Source organism: Vidua chalybeata, chromosome 16 (genome assembly GCF_026979565.1).
Source record: "Vidua chalybeata isolate OUT-0048 chromosome 16, bVidCha1 merged haplotype, whole genome shotgun sequence".
NCBI classification, from domain to species: domain Eukaryota; kingdom Metazoa; phylum Chordata; class Aves; order Passeriformes; family Viduidae; genus Vidua; species Vidua chalybeata.
The window spans coordinates 16,045,606-16,069,550 of NC_071545.1; the positions used below are offsets into that span (position 1 = coordinate 16,045,606).

General features: G+C 60.1%; 4 protein-coding genes across 8 annotated transcripts in view; 1 reads left to right on the forward strand and 3 right to left on the reverse strand.

Annotated features, from left to right (window-relative positions):
- LOC128796284 (collagen alpha-1(I) chain-like) overlaps positions 1-5,823 on the reverse strand; it is a 7,062-nt gene extending 1,239 nt beyond the window's left edge. Inside the window, exons 1-9 of one of the 2 annotated variants that reach the window (XM_053957797.1) lie at positions 5,750-5,823; positions 4,723-4,842; positions 2,843-4,573; positions 2,624-2,736; positions 2,498-2,556; positions 2,214-2,371; positions 1,963-2,125; positions 1,701-1,892; positions 262-486 (exon numbers count right to left, since the gene is read on the reverse strand). In XM_053957797.1, the coding sequence (XP_053813772.1) occupies positions 262-486; positions 1,701-1,892; positions 1,963-2,125; positions 2,214-2,371; positions 2,498-2,556; positions 2,624-2,736; positions 2,843-4,573; positions 4,723-4,842; positions 5,750-5,816 (2,828 nt within the window). In that variant the 5' untranslated portion in view covers positions 5,817-5,823. The remainder of the gene's footprint in view (positions 1-261; positions 487-1,700; positions 1,893-1,962; positions 2,126-2,213; positions 2,372-2,497; positions 2,557-2,623; positions 2,737-2,842; positions 4,574-4,722; positions 4,843-5,749) is intronic. The other variant, XM_053957798.1, reaches the window with a different exon arrangement.
- Positions 5,824-6,967: 1,144 nt separating this feature from the next.
- NDUFAB1 (NADH:ubiquinone oxidoreductase subunit AB1) lies at positions 6,968-9,823 on the reverse strand. The gene is made up of 4 exons (XM_053957799.1): positions 9,554-9,823; positions 9,349-9,436; positions 7,848-7,954; positions 6,968-7,143 (listed from the first exon to the last, which is right to left on the reverse strand). Exons 1-3 carry the CDS (start codon positions 9,815-9,817, stop codon positions 7,863-7,865), a joined length of 444 nt encoding a protein of 147 aa, XP_053813774.1. The 5' UTR covers positions 9,818-9,823; the 3' UTR covers positions 6,968-7,143; positions 7,848-7,862.
- A 1,519-nt stretch (positions 9,824-11,342) lies between these two features.
- On the reverse strand, positions 11,343-20,313 carry PALB2 (partner and localizer of BRCA2). Of its 4 annotated transcripts, XM_053957793.1 has the most exons (14): positions 20,129-20,313; positions 19,989-20,048; positions 19,782-19,899; positions 19,294-19,317; positions 17,304-19,187; positions 15,831-16,633; positions 15,511-15,594; positions 15,230-15,391; positions 14,758-14,843; positions 14,338-14,499; positions 14,069-14,185; positions 13,660-13,747; positions 12,491-12,639; positions 11,343-11,632 (listed from the first exon to the last, which is right to left on the reverse strand). In XM_053957793.1, exons 1-14 carry the CDS (start codon positions 20,270-20,272, stop codon positions 11,401-11,403), a joined length of 4,113 nt encoding a protein of 1,370 aa, XP_053813768.1. In that variant the 5' UTR covers positions 20,273-20,313; the 3' UTR covers positions 11,343-11,400. The 4 variants fall into 4 exon arrangements, with proteins under 4 accessions (XP_053813768.1, XP_053813769.1, XP_053813771.1 ...); XM_053957794.1 differs by lacking the exon at positions 19,294-19,317; XM_053957796.1 differs by lacking the exons at positions 17,304-19,187; positions 19,294-19,317.
- On the forward strand, positions 20,271-22,551 carry DCTN5 (dynactin subunit 5). The gene is made up of 6 exons (XM_053957892.1): positions 20,271-20,318; positions 20,431-20,637; positions 20,844-20,962; positions 21,385-21,496; positions 22,114-22,216; positions 22,454-22,551. The coding sequence occupies exons 1-6, from the start codon at positions 20,271-20,273 to the stop codon at positions 22,549-22,551; spliced, it is 687 nt and encodes a 228-aa protein (XP_053813867.1).
- The last annotated feature ends 1,394 nt before the right edge of the window (positions 22,552-23,945 follow it).

Here is a 23,945-nt window from a genome sequence, read left to right on the forward strand (position 1 = left end):
TCCTCCCGTGGGATAAAATAAAATAAAATAAAATAAAATAAAATAAAATAAAATAAAATAAAATAAAATAAAATAAATAATAAAATGAAATGGTGCTGCTCCGTGGACTCCAAGGGAGCTCCCGGGACTGTCCGTGGAGGAGCAGCCGCTGGCTGGGCAGGGCTGCAGACACGGTTCCAGGGCGCCGTGTGCCCCAAAGCCCCCCTGCCCAGCGTCAGCACAGCCCCCCGAGCAAGCCCCGGGCCAGGCCCTGCTCCCTACCTGGGCTGGCGCTGTGGGCGGGCGCCGGGCCCCGGGCCCCGCTTGGCACCGTCGGTGACGGCCGCGTGCCCCCGGCAGCCGCAGCAGCCGCCGTCCAGGACCTGCAGGTGCAGCAGCTCCTCCGAGTTGCTGAAGGCCGGGTTGTCCAGCGAGCTGGCCGAGGGCAGCCCCGAGCGGGACCAGTACTGGGCCGAGACGTCGTCCAGGCGGCAGAAACGCCGGTAGCTGCGGGGCAGGACGGGCACGGGCTCACGTGTGCAAACACAGGTGTGCACAGGTGTGCACAGGTACACACACGGGCACACATACACAGATACACACATACACACAGGTGTACACACAACTGCACACAGGTGTGTACAGGTACACAGGTACACACACGGGTACACATACACAGATACACACAGGTGTACACACAGCTGCACACAGGTATGCACACACACACAGGTACACACACAGGTACACATACACAGGTACACACATACAGGTGTAAACACACACGGGTGCACACAGGTGTGCACACAGAGGTACACATACACATGGGTATGCACACACAGGTACACACACACAGGTGTGCACACACACAGGTGTGCACACATATACAGAGACACACACGGGTACACGCAGGGCAGGCACACCTGTGTACACACATGTGCACACACATGAGCACACAACCCCAGTGACCGCTTGCCAACGCAGATCGCAGATTTCTGCCCGAATTTCCTGGGTCCAGGGAAGGGCCCAGCCGTACAGCCAGGGCGGGGACACAGCCCGTGGCACTGATCAGCCTCTGGCCGCAGCCCCACAGTGGCTGCAGCTGTTCCAGTGGTTTTCTCGGGAACAATCCCCACGGCACGTTACAAAACGGGCAGTGAGTGGGGCCAGGACAGCAGAGCCCCGTTCCCAAGTGAGCTGCTTTGCCAGGGCTGTGCCAGAGCCTCGCTCACCCCCCCAGCATGGGCAGGACACGCTGGGGCAGGCAGACCCTGCGCCACGGGCAGCACTGAGGGGTCCCAGGGACCACGTAGTTGGAGCTGATCTCACACACCTGTCCACAGCACAGCCCACAGCCCTTCAGTGCTGCCTCGGCCCCATACAGCCCCCAGCTGGCCTCTCTGGCTGCACCCCACTTCCCGCGGCTGGGAGCATCCCCTGGCACCACGCACAGCCCCAGAGCCCTGGCCGGCCGGGGGGCACTGCCCTGGCTCTGGGAGCAGCCGCTCCTGGGCCCCACAGGCGCTGCCCCACCCCAGCACCTCCCACCGCCGCTATCCCATTCCCAGCCCTGTTTTCCTCGGCAGAGTTCCGCCCCAGCCCGGCGGCCCCACCATGGCTTTCCCTGCCGCCCCTCGGCCCCGGCACCCCCGGAGGGACAGGAGTCCCCCCCCCCGCCGGAGCCCACAGGCCCAGTCCAGGCCCCCACGGCCCCGCGCTCCCACCTGCTGCGGGTCTGGTCTGCCCTGGCCTCCAGCAGCAGCGCCTTGAACCGGCGGACGGCGACGGCGGCGAGGACGGCGCCCAGGAGGACGATGCTGAGCAGGACCCCGGCCGCCGTGCCCAGCAGGCCCTGCTGTGTCACCCGGTAGTCACAGCGCAGCCCCATGAACCAGAAATCGCTGCCCACGGGGCACCTGCACCGAGGGGTCCATCAGCGCCAGGGGGACAGTGCCCGCCACCCCGGGCTGTCCCCAGGGCACTCACTGGCAGCGGGGCTGCTGGTCGCGGGCGTGGGAGCAGATGCCGTGGTTCTTGCAGTAGGCACGGTGGCAGAGGGAGGTGCAGGTCACGTTCCCGTCCGCCCTGGACACGCAGGCGAAGCCGGACGGGCAGGCGAAGAGCAGAGCACAGGGGTCCAGCGGCCGGGCTGCAGGGACGGGGTCCAGCCGTGTCACCCCCTCCCTGCCCAGCGTGTGCCCACCCTGCCACCAGCCCCCGGAGGGCCTCGCACTCACCCAGAGCCGCGTGGCGCAGGACGGGGGCCGAGCCCACCGCCAGCCCCGGCCGGGCACGGGCAGAGCCCAGCGCGGCCTCCAGGAGCTCGTCCAGCCCCGGCACCGGCAGCTGCTCCGCCGCGAACAGCGCGTCGTAGCGCAGCACCACGCTGCCCTCCCTGCGGGGACACGGCCGGGGCTGGGGGCCAGCACTGCCCGGCCCGGCGCTGCCCCCCGGCCCCGCGGCATGTGGCAGCCCCCGTGCCGGGGAGCGGGACACGCTGCGGGGCTGTGCCACCACGCACCTGATCCCTGTCACCTCCAGCCGCAGGAAGCCCGGCACCGCCGTGAAGAGGGGAGTGACCTGCGCAGGGCGGCGGGAGCTGAGCGCGGTGGTCCCGGCGCGCAGCCCCGGCCCGGCCCGCACTCACCGTCTGGTTGAAGCTGTGCAGCAGCTCCCGGCGCTCCTGGGAGCCGGGGTCCCGCAGGGCCGGCACGAACCCCACGTCCAGCACCAGCTCACAGGGGATGCGCACGAGGGATGCTGCAGGACGACATGGGGACCAGCAGGGCATGACCCCACCCCAGGAGCCAGCTCTACCTCCCCTCCTGCCGTGCCCCGGCAGAGGATCCCGAAACCTCAGGCTCACCTCTCAGGAGCGGGGGCTGATCTTCCACGATGAACACCTGGGGGGCCCTGCCCAGCCCAGCCAGTGCCACCTGGGGGGTCTCAGTGTCTGTCCTCCCTCTGGGGCTGCTCGATGGCTGGGCTGGGTCTGTGTCCACAGCAGCTGGGGGGGACCCAGGGCCCCCACCATGGGAATCTGTGGGCTGCTGGGGGGGCCCGGGCATCACAGTGGGCACATGAGTTGGGGATCCCCATGTCACCCCCTGCACACCCCTCTGCAGCACAGCAGCACGCTCTGCTGCGACTGTGCCCACGTCCCCGAGCCTTTCTGGGCTGGTGGCAGTTGTGATGGTGGCAGTGACACCGGTGCTGGTGACGCCAACAGCAGTGGTTGGTCCCAGGGAAGGTGCAGGCTGGGACAAAGCTGGCTGCTGGGGAGGCCCAGGTGCTGAGGGGGGTGCCAGGCTGCCCACTCCCACCTGGGTCCCCCCCAGGGACGGAGGGCTCTCAGCAGGACCCACCCTCGAGCGGGAATGGGGCAGCCCTGGGGAGGGGTCTCCTGGAGGGGTGCCCACAGTGGGGCCGAATCCCAGGACCCCCCAGCTGGTCCCTGGGGGGGGCAGCGGGGTCGACAGCAGGGTCACAGCAGAGCCACGGCCTGGGGCAGACTGTGGGGACGAGGGGATGTGGGAGGGTCCAGGGCTGGCGTGTGTCACCCCACCCTGTGCCACAGCGGGGCTGCCAGGGGCCAGGGGGCCAGGGGGCTGCTCCGGGATGGCTGATGGGCTCAGGGGGATGTGACCGTGCTCAGGGGGAGCCCCCCTGCCAGGTGGGCCCAAGACCCCTGTGGTCAGGTCCAGAGCTCCATCCTGGCCAGGAGACGTCACCCCTGGGGTGCTGGCCATGGCAGTGGGGAGAGGCAGAGCTGAGCCCCTGCGCGTGGCAGGCAGCAAGGCTGGGCCTGTCCCCACAGCTGGCCAGGCCGTGCTGGCCAGAGGGCTCCCACCAGGGCCAAGGGGCAGTGCAGAGGGGTGAGGGGCAGAGCGGGGACCCTCCCGTGGGTGGGAAGCAAAGCCCTGTCCTCCTGACAGCCCTGGCAGGCCCCAGTGTGTCCCCCGCTGTGTCCCTGTGGGGGTCAGCAGCCTCTGCAGTCCCCTGGCAAAGGCTGAGGGTGATGTCCCTGTTGTCCCTGGTGCTGAGCTGTCAGTGGCCAGCACGGTGCTCGGGCGGGTCCCTGGGCTGCTGTCGCCCAGCTGGAGAGTGTCATTCTGGCTCTGCACGAGGGGTGTCCCAACGGCCCTCCACCCCAGCAAGGTGCTGCTGGACCTCCACTGTCCCCTGGCAGAACCTGGCACTGTGGCAGAGGGTGGTGAATACAAAAGTGTCCCCTGCGCGGTGGTGGCACCTTCCACTGTCACACGTCCCCCAGGGTCAGTGCCCGGGGGGTGCGTGGTTGCAGTGCCCACCTCGCCAGGGGCTGGGGCCCCTGCAGCGGTCACCCCCAGCCTGGCCGGGGCTGGCTGCTCCCTGCCCGCAGAGACCAGGCTGGGCTCGGTGGCTGTGCCCCCCGGCACCGCCGGCCCTGTCCCCTCCCTGCCCAGCCCGGGGCCTCTGGGGATCTCCTGCGGGGTGGGGAGCTCGGCTGTCCCGGCGGGGGTCCCAGGGAAGGGCAGCAGTTCAGCCTCTGTCCACAGCTGCCCCACGGCCCCCGGTGTCGGCGGCTGCCCCGTGCCAGCTCCCGGCTGCGGGCGACCTGCGGGCACAGGGGAGGGGGCGCAGGCTGAGCAGCGGCCAGCCACGGCCGGCACCCGGGCAGCCGCCGCGGGACCCGGGGCCCAGCGAGCCGCAGCACACGTGGCTGGCACACGGTGCCCCAGGGGGCTGCGGGAGGGGCGGCAGTACCTGTCTGGCAGCGCTCCCCCGTCGCGGTGCCCAGGAGGGCGCAGGGGTCGGCAGCGCTCAGAGCGGAGCCCGTCCCGCTGTCCAGAGCCGGGCAAAGCCGCGCGCAGCATTCCACGAGCACTGGGAGAGAAGGAAAGGAGCAGCGTGCACCAGTGCTGGGCATCGAGCATCCTGCACCCGCACCGCGCCCCGACCCCGGAGCTACCGCTGAGGGTGGGGGTCTCTTTCTGCCTTCTGTTAACCGTGGGGGGCTCTGCTGAAGGAGATGCTCCAGAACAACCCAAACCCAGCTGGGAACCACCTGCCCAGGTCCCAGCGAGCGGTGCTGAGTCCTGCCCCACCACCTCACTCTGCCCGTCCTGGGACCATCCCGACCATGCCCCGGCGCATCCGCCACGTGCCGACACCGGCACCGACGGCTCCGCGGGCAAGGCACGGCGCCAGCGCCCGAGCAGCGCTCCGGGCAGGGCTCCGGGGCCCGTGGCGGCTCCTCTCCAGGGACAGTGGGTGGTTCAGCAGTCGCCACGGCCGGTGGTCACCGCCCGGGTGGGGCTGGGACTGCTCGGGGGTCACCACGAGCCCCGCGGGCCCCGCTCTCCACCAGCGCCCCACCGGGGCTGCCGCAGGGGCAGCACCCGCCGCCTTCGAGGCCACGGAGTCGCCCGGGCTGGTGGCACAGCTTGGCACGGAACGGCCACGGAACGGAATGGCCACACGGAAAACACACGCGGCCGCCGCCGGCGTGCCCGCCCCGCTGCCCGCTCGCCCCGGGACCCCGCGGCCGGGCCCGCTCTGGGCAGGTCCCAGTGACACCGAGCAGCGGCCGCCGCCCCCAGCCCCAGCGCCATCGCGGACACGGACCCGCCCGGTGCCGGTACCGGCCCCACCGCCGCCGCAGACCTCCGGGCCGCCGGGATGCACCGGCCCTGCCGCCGCCGCCCCCCGAGCGCAGCATCTCCCGCCCAGGGAGCAGCAGCGGGACCGGGGACCCTCCCCGGCTGTGCCCACCTCCCCGCGCCTCGCTCACCTGCGGCGGCCAGGAGCCGGGGCAGCGGCGGCCGGAGCCGGGGCAGCGGGAGCCGGGGCCGCTCCATGGCGCGGCGCGGGCGGCTCTGCCAGGCGGCGGCAGGAAGCCCCCGCCCGCCCCCGCTGCGGCGGGGCGGAGGCGCCGGGAACCGCAGCCCCCGGCCCGGGCCCGCCCCACGGCACCGGCACCGGCACCGAGCCCGGAGCTCCCTCCCTCCGGGCCGGGCGGAGCGGGGCTCGGCAGCTCGGCACGGCCCCCGGTGCTCAGCGCGGAGCCGCCGCCTGCGGGACTCGGGGGACTCACAGCCCCTGCCTGTCGCCCTCCCACCGGTTCATCCCGGGACACGTGCCCTGCCCCCGGCTGTCCCCACTCCGTGAGCCGTGCCAGGACAAAGGCTCCCCCAGGACACCGGTGTCAGCTCTGGCTGCAGGTCCCTCACCACAACCCTCAGGGTCACCGCACCCAAGGGACCCCAGCGACCACTCCCCACCATCGGACACCTTGTGTCCAGGCCACGGGGAAACCACCACCGGCACAGCAGCCAAACCCACCGTGTGGCCCCAGCTCTGCCGTGCAGCTGCTCAGAAAACGCCTCAGAGCTCAGCCAGGCTGTGGGGCCACGGAGAAGTTTCCAAGGGCACAGTGAGAACAACACCTGGGTCCCCGAGGCAGAGGGTCACTGCTCTGCCAGGGATCTCCAGTGAGGTGCAGCTCCTGAGAACACCCTGGGAACATCCCACCACAACACAAGCACCATGTGCAGCACTGCAGCCTCTGCTCCATTTTCCATCCTTACCTCCTCCACTGCCAGAGGATCTGTTATCCAGTGACACTTCCTTGGCTCCCAGCCTGGCAGTGCTGCTGTGACATGTCAGTGTTTCTTGGCTCTGAGGAAAAACTGTGCAGTGCTCAGAAATAACCCGTTCCTGCCTCGTGAGGGTTAAACCAAGGCTCCCGTGCTGAGATGAACCGGGTGTACAGGAACAGCGATGTGAATTTGCTGTTCAGCAGCAGGAAAATCATTCCCCCCCTTATTTTCCATCAGGAAAGCAGAAGCCTTTCACACAGAAGTTGTTTTTATCAGCACTGATGAAATAAACAGTTACAAGCATGCAGGCAGAGCCAAATCTCGGGGCAGGGTCCCCAGAGTGTCCCTCACACCCCAACACCACCACCATGATCCACCCACTGTGTGAGACAGAACAGCCACCACCAGAATGGTCTTAACTCTTTATTCCTGTTTTTTTTTTTTTCTTGTTTTTAAAGGACAACACATTCAGACAGCTTTAAATACAACATCCACGTGCAGCTTCCAGAGAAGGCCGCAGTGGGACAGCGTGTGCGCTCCCGTCCATCCCTGCCGGCACCAGCCCAGTCCGGGTGTGGGACAACTCCTGGGAAAACAAAATCCACATGTTTAACATCCCATCGAGCATTCAAAGGTACAGAAGTGGGTCAGGGCACGCTGAGCACTGAACACAGGCACAGAAGGAGCCCCCAATTGCCTCCAGAGGCCACAGCTCCCACCCTGGCCTTGGACAGAGAAGGGTCGCAGCCCCCCTGCCCCAGGGAGTTGGGAGGGAAGCCTGGAGCCACACAGGAACTGGCAAGAATGTGGATCAGTGCTGCAGGCTGGCCTGAGGCCACCTCATTTCCCCTGCAGCCCTCCCGACCGCTCCTATAACCCTTTCCTGCCCATTTCCTTCCCGGCCTGCGGAGGAAACGGCAGCGGTGGCAGGGCCGCGGTGCCCCCACACGCCCTGCACGGGGCCGAGGGGCACGGGGAGATGGGGGCCATGGCTCAGAGCACTCTGCCACCCGCTGCTGCCCCAGGGACGAGCTGAGTGCTGGACGTGCCGGGCAGGACCAGAGCAGAGGCTGAGCCCCACGTCCTCTCTCCAGCTGCAGGTGCCTCAGGAAAACACCCAACCCTCAGGAAAACACCCCCAACACCAGGAAAACAGCCCTCCCCGCTGGCACCCACAGCTGCTGCCAGCTCCCTCCCGAGCTGCTGGGCTCTCCTGCCTGTGCCACACGTGTCACCCATCACCCTGCCCTGCCGTGTGCCCAGGCACCCTCAGAGCACCTCTGAACTCACCTCTGAGCAACTGCTTCACTCATAAACATCCTTCTTATCTGCAATGTAATCTACAATCTCCTGTGGGCACATCAGCTTCTCTGCATCTCCGTCAGGAATTTCAAATCCTGCAAGAAAGGGCGCACACTCAGCCCAAAACCAGTGGAAAAGGGAGCAAGGGTGAGAAGGGGATGGCTGGTGGCTGAGGGGACACGCAGGCAGGGGCTGCTGTGTCAGAGCTGCCACTGCACTGCCCAAAGTGACACTGCTGCCAGACAGGGGACACGGCAGGCACAGCCAGAGCCAGTGCCCCTCGTGCCTTGTTAAAGCCACCAGTGCCTTCCCAGAGCCCCCCAGACACCCATGGGGACGCTCCTGGACCTCCAGGCAGCACCTGAAGCCCCTCAGGCAGAGTGTGCTGTCACGTGCTTGCGTGGAGCAAACAGCAGGGCAGGGCACTAGGGCTCTTGGTGGTGGAACGGGGCAGAAACAGCCCAGAAATGTCTGGTTTCTTTTTCATCGCTCCTGGCCACACTCACAGCTCATTGGGGATCACAGACACGCTGCCAGCAAAGGCTCTGAGAGTGAAACATCCACCTTGGGCTCAGAGAGTGACCAAACCCCAGGGACATCTACGGCCCAAGGTGACATTTAGGCACCTACTCCAGAATTCATGAGCTTTAGGGGGAAGCGTGATTAAGTCCAAAGGAAGTAAAAAGAAATTTGGAATATAAACCAATAAGGAAAAAACACCTCTTTTTTTCTCTAGTAGGATTAAGGATGAAAATAATTCTGGTGACCAAAACCAGCCTGGAGTGTCTGGGGTTTTTGATCTGCGATGCCAAGCTCAGCACCCACTGCTCCCCTTTCCCCCTCCCCAGCTGGTGCCCATGGGAGATGGGAGAGAATTCCTGCTTCCAAAGGGGCTGAGCTACAGAGCAAAGGGCCACATTCCCAACTCCTGCGGGTGCCCAGCTCACTGGTGGCTCTGTGGGGTTTGCCCTGCTCCCAGGGTTTGCCCTGCTCCCAGGGCTGGCTCTGTGGGGTTTGCCCTGCTCCCAGGGTTTGCTCTCTGGGGTTTGCCCTGCTCCCAAGGCTGATCCTGTGGGGTCTGCCCTGCTCCCAAGGCTGGCCCTGTGGGGTTTGCCCCGCTCCCAGGGCTGGCCCTGTGGGGTCTGCCCTGCTCCCAGGGTTTGCTGTGTCGGGTTTGCCCTGCTCCCAGGGCTATCTCTGTGGGGTTTGCCCCGCTCCCAGGGCTGGCTCTGTGGGGTTTGCCCCGCTCCCAGGGCTGGCTCTGTGGGGTCTGCCCTGCTCCCAGGGCTGGCTCTGTGGGATTTGCCCTGCTCCCAAGGTTGATCCTGTGGGGTCTGCCCTGCTCCCAGGGTTTGCTGTGTCGGGTTTGCCCCGCTCCCAGGGCTGGCCCTGTGGGGTTTGCCCCGCTCCGTGCGTTTCTCCCTGCCCCACACTGCACAGGCCGGCGGTGCCGCCGCTCCCACGGCCCGGCCGCCCCGGGCGCCGTTACCGAACTCATCCTCCATGGCCATGATGATCTCCACTTGGTCCAGACTGTCCAGGCCCAGGTCCTTCATGAAGTGGGACTCGGCTGTGAGCTGGGGAGGACACGGCGGTCAGCGGGACACGGGCACCCGGCACGGCCGTGCCCGGGGCGGCAGCTCCCGTTACACCGGAGCCCGCGGCCCGGCCGCCTTCCCTCCGGTCCCGCTCACCTTCTCGGGGTCGATCTTATCGTAGAGCTTGAGCACGTAGAGCACCCGGTCCTTGATGTCGGCCAAGGTCAGGGGCGGCATCTCGGAGAAGCCGCGGCAGAGCGGCGCGGCCACGCGCGGCAGCCGGAGCAGCGCGGGCGGCGCGGGGCGGCCCGGCGGGGCGGGCGCGGCGGGCGGCAGGCGGCGGAGCGAGCGGAGCGCGGCGGGCCGGGCGGGCAGCGGCAGCAGCCGGCGGGCGCAGGACGAGAGGACACGGGCCGCCATCGTCGCTGTCCCGGCGGGCGCCGCGCGGCGGGACCGGCGGCTGCAGCGCCCTCTGCCGGGCGGAGGCCGCAGCGCCCCGCGCCGCCATCCCGCGATCCCGGCGGGACCGGGATGGACCGGGCCGGGAGCGGCGATCCCGGCTGGACCGGGATGGACCGGGCCGGGAGCGGCGATCCCGCGATCCCGGCTGAACCGGGATGGACCGGGCTAGGAGCGGCGATCCCGCGATCCCGGCTGAACCGGGATGGACCGGGCCGGGAGCGGCGATCCCGCGATCCCGGCGGGATCGGGATGGACCGGGCCGGGAGCGGCGATCCCGGCCGGGAACACCTCCACTCGGGACACTCCAGACCCTGTCTGGACTCTGTTCCAGGGCTCGGTCACTGCACAGGAAACAAGCTCTACCTCGTGTCCAGGTGGAACTCGCCGTGCCCGTAGCCTCTTCTCCCGTTGCTCAGCACCTCCGAGAAGAGCCCGGTCCATCTTCCTGGCACTCCCTTTAGATAATTACACACATTGATAAGGCCCCTCTCAGCTGTGTCTGCTCTTGAGGCCGACCAGCCCCACATCCCTCAGCCTTTCCTCGTCAGGGAGATGATCCAGTCCCTTCATCATTGTCACAGCCTCTGCTGGACTCGCTCTAGGAGCTCCATGTCCCTGGTGTCCCGAGGAGCCCAGAGCTGGACACAGCTCTCCAGAAGTGCCTCACAGGGCTGAGCAGAGGGGAAGGATCTCCTCCCTGACCTGCTGGAGATGCTCTCCGTGGTGACACCACTGTCCTCCTTGGTCCCCAGGACACACTGCTTGTCGTATTGTGTTTTTAAGTTTCATGTTTTGTACCAGTTCTGATTCATCCCTTTACCCTGCTTCCCCCATGGTTTTACCCTGAGCTACCCTTTTCCTTGTATGTCAATCCCCTCCTCCTTCCCTGATGTCAATCTCCCCCCAGTTGGCTGGATCATTCCCCTGTCCCCTCCCTGGTGCCTTGTCCATCACTCAACTCCCCATCCCACTCATCCAGAACCTTCCACAAAGGGCGTTGAGTGATTGGATGGGGGCCAGGGGTCCCTCCTTCCCACCTCCCCTGTTGAATTCCCCAGGAGTCTGTCTCCCCACCTTCCACTCCCCCGAACATTCCCATGGGTGGGTGGATGATCTCTCCCCACGTTTCCACCCCCGTTTATATTGTGCTGCACAGCCCAGTCTGGGGCTTTGGTCGGCTGGTTCCCCTGGGCTGGGGATGTCTCCGGAGCTCTCCTCAATAAATCTGGACTTTACCCCCGACTGGAGTCTACTCCTTACTTCCAGCATCATCACAACCATCTCACCCCGCAAGGCCAAAAGCCTGAGCCGCCCTCCCGACCTCCCGAGGCACGGGAGAGTGTCCCCTGCCATCAGCTGTGCCGGAGCGAGCCTCCCCGAGTGCACCCGGGAGTGAACTGCTGGTCAGGGACAGCTCGGTGTCCGTGAGAGCCCCCGGGTCCCCGTCCGAGCCCCCCGCAGAGCAGCGACAGTGGACACGGGCTGGTTCCAAAGGCAGCACGTTTAATGGCACCGCGGGCGGCGCGCGGCCCCACCGCCCGTCAGGCGGCTCCCGGCTGCGGGGGCCGGTACCGGTACAGCCGCACGGTCCCGTCGCGGCGCCCGGCCAGCAGCCCGGCCCCGCCGGTGGCCCAGCGGGCCAGTGCCCAGTGGCCCGCAGGGCCCGGGGGCAGCACCGCCGTGCAGCGGCCCCGCAGCAGGTCCCACACGGCCACCGCACCCGAGGTCAGCACGGCGGCGCCCGCGGTGTCCCACACGTCACCCTCCAGGTACCTGCGGGGACACGGGGGTCAGCAGGAAACAGGGGATGTGCAAAAACACCGTGGCAGCGTTTGTTCAGTTAGCTCAGGGCTGAGTTAAAGATTAATAGCAACTGCAGGCAGCCTACAGCCTGGACTGTTCCTCCAGTGCAGCTGGGAAGGGAGGAGGCCAAGAAAATCCTCCTGGAGACTCAGAACACACTTGAGAAAGGAATACTCTTAAAAAAGTGGTTCTCTTAAAAAAAACCCCACAAGTGTCCAAGGCCAGGTTGGATAGGGCATGGAACAACCTGGTCTAGTGGGAGGTGTCCCTGCCCGGGGCAGGGTGTGGGACTGGATGGTCATTAAGGTCCCTTCCAACCCAAACCATTCTGTGATTCCATGACTGTTCAGTAACCAACACCTTGGTCCACCACTATTCCCCCACATCCATCACATTTCCTGTGTAAGGACACTGCAAGGCTGAGCCTTAAATGCAAGGCCGAGCCTGCTGATGCCTCAAAACACAGGACAGGAAGGAAAAGGCCATGTGCCTGCAGGCAGCTGCTCCACACAGACAAAGCCGGCAGCACCAGGGGTTCAGCCGAGGAACCCGGGGACACTCCCCCCAGTCCCTGGGGGACAAAGCCAGCCCGGTGTCCCCGCGGTGCCGGTGACAGAGCTGACAGGGCGAGGGGTCAGCGCGCAGCCTGGAGCGGGCAGGAAGCAGCCCACGCCGCCGGCCCCCCGCCCGCGCACCGGACACACGCGGGGCCGGACGCAGCCCCTTATCACGGGGAGATGGGCTCTGGAGCCCTGCCAGAGCTCGCCTGCTCCTCGGGGCTGTCCCCAAGCCCCCGCAGGAGCCGGCCCAGCCCAGCCCCAGACTCGCCTGCCTGCCGGGCCGGGCGGGAGGCAGGAGAGCATCGCCCCCGCGCTCCGGGCCGTGCGCGGGTTGAAGGCCACCACACGGAACGCTGGGCTGCCACAGGACTCGCTCTCTTTGGCGTGAGGATGGCTTAAAGCAACAAACAGAAGGCCCTGATACAGAGAGGGAAAATACATCACTAAAAACAACAGCAGCAGGAGGAAAACCAAAATAATTTTCCAAAAATTAACTGCTACACTCTCTCTAATCACAGCCCCATGAACAGTGATGCGTTATTTTTACTGAGGAAAACAGAAATGGTTTACTTTCCTTATCAAATTAGATAAAAGCAAAAGCAGCTGCTGGCTGATAAGGGCTGATGCAACACAGCAGAGTGACAGCTCAGTGACCCGAGGGATTTATGAATTTCTCTTCCTGTTTCAAAAAGCTAAACCTGCCATAGGATGAGGTGACACTTCAAAAAAAAAAAGAAGTAAAATTTCTGGGTCACATTTTAATCCCTACAAGCTTAAAATGTAACAAAAATTCCATGAAAAGCAGCATAACTGTAAACAGTAGCTCACAGCTACTAAAACAAACCAGCACGAAATATCCTGGGATGGATAATGTGAAGAAGACTCCAAAGAGTCTGACCCAAGGCACCATTATGGGACAAGACATTCTTGTCCCAAAAGGTCACATGATCATTGAAAACAATCAAATCCTTGATAAACCACAAAAACCCATGGGAATCACAGCACAGGCAGAAGCAAGTGGGGAAGATGATTAGCATGGATGTTGGTTTCCCACAGCTCATTCCCTCGGGCGTGTATGTCCAGAGGAACCATTCACAGCAGCTTTCTAATGCTGGCAGCACCCACGTGTGACATGGAAGAGGCTTGCCAAGCACCAGGCCTGGGCAACAGCACTTCTGCTTCCCACACACAGCATGCTGCAGCTTTGGAATGCACCGGGATGCATTGCTCCCACTTTATTAGCATCCTGCAGAAAGCCAGGACTTGAGGCAGCCAGCGTAGGTTATTTATTCCTCCTGGTAACCTGCTTACCCTTGAATGATTTGCAGTGTATTGAAACAGAGCTGATAGTTCAACGCTCCCTAGCAACTTCAATCCTTTATATCCCCATCCCAGTCAGTGCAGCCCAAGCATGAACTGTCAATTTTGTGTACGTACGGAGTCAGAATACGCTCGATGGCAGATGGAAGCTGGGTAGGAATAACCAACGTGCATCTTCCTCAGGAGCTGACCCGTTTTCAGATTCCTGCAGTTGGTGAGAACACAAATTCTGACTCATTGCTAATCACAGTTACACCCCTGTGCAGGATGGACATGGGTTTGGTTCCACATTAAGCAAACTAAGCCAACGCCAGGAAGGGTGTAGTGAGGATGATACAAAAGCAATGGAATTACAGCAGCACAGCTCATTCCCTGGCTGTGTGACTGTGGTGCCACACTGACCACTGGCCCTCTGACATCCACCATTTCATGGTGGCTCAGCAGCCAGCCAGCACCCCTGTACAGCCCTGCAGCTGCTGAAACTGCCCCCAGCCCCAAAACTGTGTGTGGCACAGGAAACACTCACCAAACCACAACGCTGTTCCCTGCAGTGGTGCCCACCAAGGCCTCTCTCATCCCTTCCACTTCAGCAAAGGCTGTAACAGTTTCTTCAGGGGGCATCAGAGTCTGCCTGTCCTTGCTCCTGAAAGGAGACCAGCACAAAGAAGAGCAGGTAAAACAAAAAGTGTGTGTTCTGGAAGAGGAGCATGACACTGCTCAACATCCGAGGTGTTTCCTCGCTTTTATCCCACCCACCACACGGACACCACCCCAAAGCAGCACCCCCAAACTCACCCCCCTGTCTCTGAGAGAGAAACCATCTCCACTTGCTGCTCCTGCATGGTCCTGCTGCTGCTCACCAGCCTCCAGTCCTTTAGCCCAACAACTGCTTTTATATTCCCAGTTTTCACTAGGGAGTGCTTGAATGAGTCAGTCTCAGAAGAATAAAGCAAGAGCCTAAATCAAGAGACAAGCACACACCATGACAGGAGGAAGCCCCACTCAAATATGCAGTAGCATATAAAGACTGCCAGCTCTGAGGTGAATAAACAGGTCTTTACAGTTGATTTTTAGAAATCCCTTCCATATTTTCCAACTGTTAAAGCAACTGAGAAAGTGCCACATTAGTAAAAAGATAATTTCAACCACTTCCCACAAGGAGCTGAGCTGCAACTACTCAGGGTGCAAAGCACTAGTAAGAAATAAATACAAAACCTTATTTCTCCAATCTCCAGCTCTCCCAGTGCTACACACACGAGGTTACAGGTGTCTGGCAGAGGAACAATCTGGATTACAGGAATCTGGGACAACAAAACAAGAATTCAGTGCCACCCACAGCGTCCCTTTGACTTTATTCTCATTTTCTAGAGTGTTTCAAGTAAAATGACGTGGAGCAGAATTGATTTTCAGACCCCTCTCAGGAATCACACTTAAACGAACAGCTGAACTCTCTGCTGACTGGTTGCCTAATTAAACAATCCCCGCTGATGCAAGAGACAGAACGTGTCTCCAGGAACTCTAAGGGCAAAAAGCACAAGTGAAGTGCAGCCACCATTCTGTGCATGAGGCATTAAATTCCAGCAGATAACACGCAACCATACAAGCTACAAGCTCCCTGTATCTTGGGAACTCACACATGGGGCAAGAAAGCTGCCCTCAGCTCTAGAAATAAGGAGTGTGTTCATACCTCTCTCAGGTGCCAGGTGTAGACCCTTGCCCAGCAGGCGGGTGCCCGTGGCTCCCAGAGGGACACGGCGCTCTCGCAGGCAGTGACCACCCGCAGCTCCCTGCAGCCAGCTGCTGCCCACCACACAGTGCTCACGTCCACCGCGCCCGAGCACGACGAGTCCTGCCCAAACAAACACTGCTCTTCTCCTCTGACAGGCAACGTTACCTGCTGCACTTTTGTTAAACCCCGTCTTGCAGAGCTGCTGCTGCCTCGGTAACAATTCCCTGCTCTTCTCCCACCTTTAGCTCTGACACAAGCTGCAAGCTCTCTTCTCTGGGGCCATCCGGCAGCACTGGAGTCAGCTGTTCTGCTACATCTTTCCTCTGCGTGAACAAAGTAAAGAATGAGGATAATCCAACTTTGAAATCATATTCAGCAGCTGCAAGAATGAGGCAGAATTGCTGCATGCTCTCTGTCGCTCTCATGCAGCTATTGCATGCCACTGCTACGATCCATGCAAAGAGCACTTTTCCCTGAAGCCAGACAGGACTCTGGAAAAAGGGGATTTGCCCACAAAACCACTGGCTTAGTACCCTTCACAAAGATCCCAGCTTGTTACCTGTTCAGGTGAAGCTCTGCAGGATTCCTGCTCTTTGTTCTCTGGCTGCTGATGCTTCTCCAAGGACACAGTCTCATCAGATTTGTTCTCAGGACCTCTTTCAGCTGCTGAAGGCAATGCTGTACCTTGCTCCTCCTGGTTTCTGGCAGCCCCTGCAGCACAGCTGTCAGGGTGCAGTGGCACAGCAGGGTCTCTGTGTGCCACATCCCCCAGGACCTGGGCAGCTGCTCCTCTGGGGGAAGGTGAGGTCACTGGCAAGGCAGGTACAGAAGGTGTGTCAGGGAACACCTCAGTGTGCACTGAAGGTAAAACACCTGGGGTTGCACCCACAGCAGGGAAAATAGACGAGGAAATCTCAGACTCAGGGTGAGTGGGAGCCTCAGCTAGGACAGTCCCCATGGGAGTAAATAGCAATTCATGGGTGGAAAGCTCCTTCTTGGAAGTCAGGCTTTCCATGCAAGGGAGTTCAGGCAATCCAGTTTTGGAAGGCAAAATCAAATTACTTCTGAGACATTTTTCTTTTGGCTTCATTTGTGCATCTGGTGTGTCCTCTGGAGCCACACCATCCCCAGACACAAAATCCTCCAAGTCATTCACAGGGGAAGATTTCAATTTCTCCAGTTTCAGTACTCCAAATTCCTCATTTGGTAAGTGGAAGTCCCTGATGCCCAGCTTGGGGACCAGCCACTGCAGGCTGCGGAAGGAGAAGAGGGAGCCACGAGTGTCGGGGTCCACAGCAGGGAGCCCAAGGGCAGCAGGACCCTGTGAACCCCTGGGACTGCTGCATCCTCTGCTGCTGTCATCTAAACACAAGAACACAAGACAAAACATCATGTCATAAAATTACCAGCAACTAGCCTCTTTAGAATCTCTCATGAAGAGTGTCTTGGATTAAAAAAAAATCAAAACACCATATTCATCTTAACACACAGAAGTGGCACTTTTCTGGAAAGACACTACACTCTGCAGTTACTCTGTACCTCTGGATCAGCCTTCAGCTCAAAGACCACCACCAAAGCCTGACAGATATGCCTGAGTGCTCAGTCAGTGTGGTTTATTGGTTTTCTCCCTACACTTTCTCTTTTTACAATACTCACAGACCCTCAGAAATGAGAAAATAATCATCAGCATGCAGACTCAGTTGGAGTGACAGACGGACATTCATTTGCTGGCAAACCAGCCCTAGTGTTCACAACCTTCACTCCAACAGCAAGGGCAGCTCAGTAAGTTCCCAGCCCTGCTCCTCCTCTGTTCATTCCTTGCAGAAGTTTCTGGAATTGTTCAAGAAACATGAGCACCACAATGATCTATTTTTAAAAGAATAAATCTCATTTTTAAAAGAATAATAGTTAACCCCTATTGTATTTTCTTGCATAAACACAGCAGGGTGTGAACAGCAGGGCCTGCACTCACAGGGATGTTCCCTGCCTTGGGGAATGGGGCATTTTGGGGAGTTTGTATGTGAGGAAGTACCTGCTGAGCCTGCCTGGGGCCTGTGTCTGGCAGAGCAGCGCTGGGAGCGGCGCAGAGGGACACTGACCCCGGGGAGCTGCTCAGCTCCTCGCCGTCTCTTCACACGCTGCACTGGATGTTTATCTCCCTGACACACAGGAGCGTTGGCTTCCACATCTCCCACAGGGCTGGCAAAAGTGTCACTCCCCGGGCTCAGGGGACTGCTGCTGTGCAGCGGATTTTGAACCCGCTCTAACGGAGCCTTATGGCATTTGCCTGGCACCTGGCTCCCGCCCGGAGGAGGGTCAGCACCCGCTGCCTCTGTAGCCCCAGCCACTCCTGCCCCTGCAGACCCCAGTGCTGCAGCACCACACAATCTCCTCTCATCTGAGGACGACCTTTCAAGGTTAGCGTCACAGTTTTCCTTTTCACTCTGGTTCTCATTTGACAGCAGAGCACTGCTTTCACTGGCCATTGTGGGATCCTGACTCTCTATAAGCTCTTGTGACACTGGATGCACGGGGACTTTGCAGGCAGACTTCCTTCTTCCCTTCTGTTTCCTCTGGGATTGTCTCTGCTCTTGCCTTGTGCTAGTGATGCTTTTCTGAGAAATGGATTCAAAAGAAGTGCTGCTGCTGCTGCTGGATGCAGGAAGAGATTTCTGAGAACTACTTGAGTTTGCTTGATCGATTTCTGCCCCAAGAAAAGGGAAGGGCCCAACCCCTGGCTCCAAATCACCCTCGGCTCTCTCTTGCGAGGGCTCATTGGGGTGTGCATCTTTCTGCTTGCATTTACTCCGCTGCCCTTTCTTGCTCCTGCCCAGCTGGCTGAGGATTACAGCATCCAGGTCCACCTTCCTCTGGCAGCTGGACATGCGGCGAGTTGTCCGGACGTAGTACTCGACGGGGAAGAGCAGCCCTTCAACCACCGTGCAAGAGCCCAGCGCGCCCTCGGGAGCCAACGCCTTGTCAGCACGAGAGAGCCTTGACTGAATTTGGAGCTGTTGACTCTCCAACAGTTCTTCAGCAGTGTCCAGAGCTTTATCTGCAGGACAGGGATTCAAGGTATTAGTGTCACTTTGATGTCCTTCGTGGTTTTTGCTCTCCTCGGTTATGGTGTTATTTCTGCTGTCAGGCAATATTTCGTTTTCTGACATTAAATCCAGGAGCCCACGTAATTCTCCCTGATCTTCACACAAACTCTGACCCTCTGGCTGTTTTATTATACTGGGGGATTCTTCTCCGCCATCACCTCTGGGGTCAAGTAAAACAGAGTCTCCCTGCTGTGAACACGGCTCATGTCTGTCAGGTGTGGCCACAGCCCTTGAGGACTCAGGCTGCCAGACGTCCCTGCTGTCCCTCAGCACATGTGGGGACAGCTCAGGCTCTCCTGCAGTGACACTGCCCTCAAGCACATCCTGTACAAGTCCCAATGCTGCATCAGGAGTGAAACTATTTCTTTCTCCCTGCACAAGCACTGCCCCAGGTGCCCTTTGAGCAGGTTCCTCAGCGTGCGAGAGGCTGCTGTGCCTGAACACTGGTGACTGAAGCTCCTCTGCACTGGCAGTTTGATTTTTCATCATTTCACCAGCACTGATTAGATGCACATCATGCACTGATTCCCTTTTTTTTGTCTGTCTCCGCAGCTTCATCCTGCCTCGGGAGGTTTGGGGTTTTTTCTCCACAGGGACAGGCCTGATGATCCCACAGCACACGTTTTCCTGGCTGGCCTGAAAGCTTTCTGCCTGGGAGCTGTCCTGCGGGCTAACCTCATCACTGGGGAACTCTGGAACATGCTTAACTGTGACAGATGTTGTCTTCTCCGTGTCAGCTTCAGAGCAGGTTTCAGTCTGTAACTGAGAGGGCCCACCTCTGTCAGCACTAGGAGATGTGCTGTCTCTAGAACCTGGGGGGAAAATGTCACACGTGTAAAGTACCCCTAAAGTCCCGTCCAAGAAAAACATCACATGGTAAAATTAGGCTCTGTTATCAGGGAAAGATGGGGATCTTACAGTCAGGATCGGAGCACTGCAGACCTGGTGAGGAGGGAAGCAGAGCACATGTTACTGCAGACCACGGCTCAGCCCAGGGCAAGGGCCGTGTGGGGCTGTGGGGACAGCAGATGTGGCCGCAGTGGCCGAGGGGACAGCGGGGCCCGGAGCGAGGGTCAGCAGGGCCACTAAGGGGCAACAGTGGCCACCGGGTCCCCGGGTGCTCCCACTGCCTGGGGACTGCCTGTGGCTCCCACCTGGGGCAGGCACCTTGTTCTCCGCAGCTCCCACCTGGAGCACCCCGTTCTCCCCAGCTCTCACCTGGAGCAGGCATCCCGTTCTCCCCAGCTCTCACCGGGAGCACCCTGTTCTCCCCAGCTCCCAACTGGAGCACCCTGTTCTCCCCGGCTCTCACCGGGAGCACCCTGTTCTCCCCGGCTCTCACCGGGAGCACCCCATTCTCCCCAGCTCTCACCTGGAGCAGGCACCCCGTTCTCCCCGGCTCTCACCTGAGGCACCCCGTTCTCCCCGGCTCTCACCGGGAGCACCCCGTTCTCCCCGGCTCCCAGCCGGGGGGCTCCGCTCCCGCCGGCCGTGGCTCCTGGCTCGCTCGGCTCGCCGCGCCCGCTGCGGACACACAAGACCCCGGCGGGGCTGGGACGGGCTCGCGGTGCCCCGGTGCCCCGGCCCGGCCCGGCCCGGCCCGCTGCGCTCACCCGCAGCCGGATGACGGTCTCGCTGTACTCCCGCCTCAGCAGCGCCAGCTTCTCCCGCAGCTGCAAGAGACACCCGTCGGGATGGGACCGCCACGGGCCCGGGCCCGGTGCCGGTCCCGCCGCCCCGGCCGGCCCCGCACCTTCTCCTTGTCGGCGCCGCTCAGGGCCGCCGCTGCCGGCGGGGCCTCCATGGCAACCGGGGCGCGGCGGGAGCGGGCCCGGCGCGGCGGAGGTGACGCGGCGGAAGCGGAGCGGGGCCGGGCGGCGCCGGGCGGGGCGGCCATGGAGCTCAGCGAGATGCTCTACAACAAGTCCGAGTACATCGAGACGGTGCGGGGCCGCGGGGAGCGGGGGCCGCGGGGAGCGGGGGCCGCGGGGCCGGGCTCGCCGGGGGGCGGCGGGGCCCGGGACATTCGCCGTGACCGCCCGTTTCTCCCCGCAGGCCTCCGGCAACAAGGTCAGCCGGCAGTCTGTGCTGTGTGGCAGCCAGAACATCGTCCTCAACGGCAAGGTGAGCGCCGGGCGGCCCCGGCCGGTGCCCCGGCACCCGGCGCTGCTCTCCCGCGGCATCGCTGGCCTGCTGCGAGCGGCCGCTGCTCCTTTCGTCCCCGGAACAGCACCGTCCTGTCCTGTGCCTAAGCCTGGCTCTGTAATGCTCACTGGCATGACAAGGAGCACAACTGGTGGTTCCGATCTCCCGCTTTGTTGCTTTGTTGTCACTTTTCTTTTGACCGAAAGAATCGTCCCTAAAGTAAGGGACTCTTGCTGGAGTGCCCAGGCCTCGGCAGGAGTTTGTGTAGTGAGTGCCGGCACAGGCAGCAGAGGGAGCGGGTTCACCTGTCTGTCCTTCTGCAGACAATCGTTATGAACGACTGCATCATCCGCGGGGACCTGGCCAACGTGCGGGTGGGACGGCACTGCGTGGTGAAGAGCCGCAGCGTCATCAGGCCGCCCTTCAAGAAGTTCAGCAAAGGGTAAGAGGCCCCTTCCTTTAGGGAGATACCTAAAAAATCGGTCAGCCTGACTGAGTCTTGTGTTCCGAGAACTCTGTTCTTTTTGCAGCAATTTGCAGAAATACATCTCTCAAACCTGCTTTTGCCTCAGACGCTGAGCTGTGCCTTGAGGGTCGGTGTTCCCATCACACTGTTGGATGGAAAGGGATAGATTAGAACAGCAAACTGAAGAGCATGTTTCAGTTTTTGTGTGTTTATTCACAACATCTTCCTTCTCATTTGGGCCATCCTTTAGAGAGGAGAAACCCAGAAACTGTTCTGTCTCCCTTAGCAGCAGATCCACATCTGTTTATCCACCCGGGGACAGGAGACTCCACAGGGTGATTCTGGGTCTAGCAGTGTCGGTTTGTTTGTTGGACACGTAAAATACTCTCCTGTTGCAGGGTGGCTTTCTTCCCTCTGCACATTGGTGACCATGTCTTCATAGAAGAGGACTGTGTTGTCAACGCGGCCCAGATCGGCTCCTATGTGCACATAGGCAAGAACTGTGTCATTGTGAGTGCCATTTCTGTATTTTCTGTGAACTCCTGGGTGCTGCTGAGGCCTTGTGACAGCAGCTGAGAGGTGTCTGCACCAGCTGGCTGGAGCAGGCTCACCTTCTCTGCGCTCTTCCTTCTCTGCAGGAAGCTGAGCTTTCAGGTTTATTTTTCTGAGGACAGCGTGTTCAGCTGCTGCTGGCTGCAAAATCCATCCCAAGTGTTGTCCCTGTGGCTAATGGGATTGCCCGGGGAAGGCAGCCTGGCCACAGAGTACAAGTGGAATTGTGTTTCTGTGTAAATAAGACCAAATAGTCAAGGCTTTTGTGTGCTGAGGTAGAGAAGGCCTCTCTGGCACTGCTTGACTCGGGTTTTTGGTGCCAGTTTGAACATTGACATGTTAACGTGCAGTTGTACCTGTGTTAGTTGAAAGCAAGCAGACATTTTTCCTCAAAAAGAAAAGTTAATTCTGTTGGGAGGAGCATTCAGTGAGGGTAAAGATTTATTCCTGTGATCTCTTATAAAGGATATGTTTTGAGCAGTTAATCTTGAAATTTAGGTAGCATATAAGTAATAATAAGAAAACCTCATGTTTATAGTGTTGTAAATATAAACTTTTCCTGTTCTCTGTTTTAGGGACGTAGATGTGTTTTGAAAGACTGCTGTAAAATCTTAGACAACACAGTACTCCCTCCTGAAACCGTGGTTCCACCTTTCACTGTCTTCTCGGGCTGCCCAGGTATGCTCCCTCTATCTTCCCTTGCACAAAACTGCAGATCGTATAGATATTCTTATTTTAAATGTGATTTCTATAACAAAGGTGCCCATCAGCATTTAGTGCCTAAAAATAAAGGTAATTGGGTACTTGCTGCACTGGAAAGTAGCAGTTCCAACTTGTGAAATCCCTGTTTTAGTGCATGGTGCATACATAGGTGGTGCACGATGACTGATGGCCATGCTGTTGTTGTTCTTCCAGGACTCTTCTCTGGGGAGCTCCCGGAATGCACCCAGGAACTCATGATTGACGTTACCAAGAGCTACTACCAGAAGTTCTTGCCACTCACTCAGGTCTAGTAGCCCATTTGCCGTGTCTCAGGCACACAGAGCGCTCTGGGGGTGGGCAGAGGGCTGTTGTCCAGCGAGGCCGGAGCCCTAAGCACCTCTGTGCCTCAGCACCGCTGGCCTGGCCAAGCAGTCCCTCCTGAAAGCTGCTGTGTCCTGTTCCAACTCTGTGTGCTCGTCCAGTGTACTCCATCCCACGTTGTCTGAGTTGTGCCACTGAATGTCCTGGAGCTGGGAAAGCTGAAACACCTGCCTTGGGGCAGCAGCTGGGGAGTGAGGCAGAGCTGACACGTGCTCCGCAGGCTCAGCCTGTCTGCTCAGTTCTGTCCTAACCCAAAGCTAGGCTTAGGTTTGCTAGGAGCAGTCTCCATCCCAGCAGGGCTGTTCTGGCTGTGCTCTGGGCACTTAGCAGGGTTCATTAGACCCTGGCCTTTCCTTTGGCTCGATACTTGCTGCCCATGGGCCTGCATGCTGAGGTGCATGGCCTCTTCCTTTTCTCCCTGGGATTCTCTCCAGGGGTACATCATCCTGCCGTTGGCTTCAGGAGTTTTGGCTGACACTGACACCTGTCCTTGTGTGCCTGACAGGGTGTTTCTTAGCTTTTAGCTCCTGAAGCAGACTGACCTCAGTCCTGTGCTCTCACCCCTCAGGGCTAGTGTTCTTGGGGTCAGTGCCACTTCCTGAGTACCACAGACCTTAAAGAGCCAAAGGCCTTTGAAAAGAGGATTGCCATGTCACTCACAGAATTCAGTGCAGCAGAAAGTGGGTAATTAAAAGTGAGAGAATGCTGCAAATGTTCCCACTTATTACCCAGTGTCTGTATTTGCAGAAAGCTCTTCTGTGCTTTTCTGCATTATGAAACTTAAGAATGACACTCAGACTTCTTAGAAAGAGTGAAGATTTAATTTTGGACGCGTAATAGAGCATGTATAGTTCTTGCTGAGAGCACCTCTGAAAGTTGGAGGCATCTGATGCTTGTGTACCCGAGTGCAGACAGCTGGCTGCCCAGCAGGCTGCCTGCTCTGGTTGTGCTCTGTTAAAGCTTAGCATAGTCCTGCTCTAGGTTTTAAACTGGGGCTCCTGCATGGTGTAGTGTAGCAGCTGGGGCCAGGACACGTATGAGGTCTGTGGAAGGTGTGTGGCTGTGGATGAGCAGCCCTGGAGCCTCAGCTGATCTGTGTAGCAAATGCTGATCCACCTTAGTAGCAAATAGCTGTGTGAGTACTAACGTGTGTAGTAGCTGCTGTGCATCCCATGTAAAACCACTGACTGGTTTGTATTTTTACTGTACATAAATTAAAGCCTCTTCAGCTGTTTGAGTGACTCGTGACTCTTCAAATCAAACCAGATTGAGGTTCCTGCTGTGCCTGGGCATGAGCCACAGTCCCTTGTTCTGTGACTGCTAT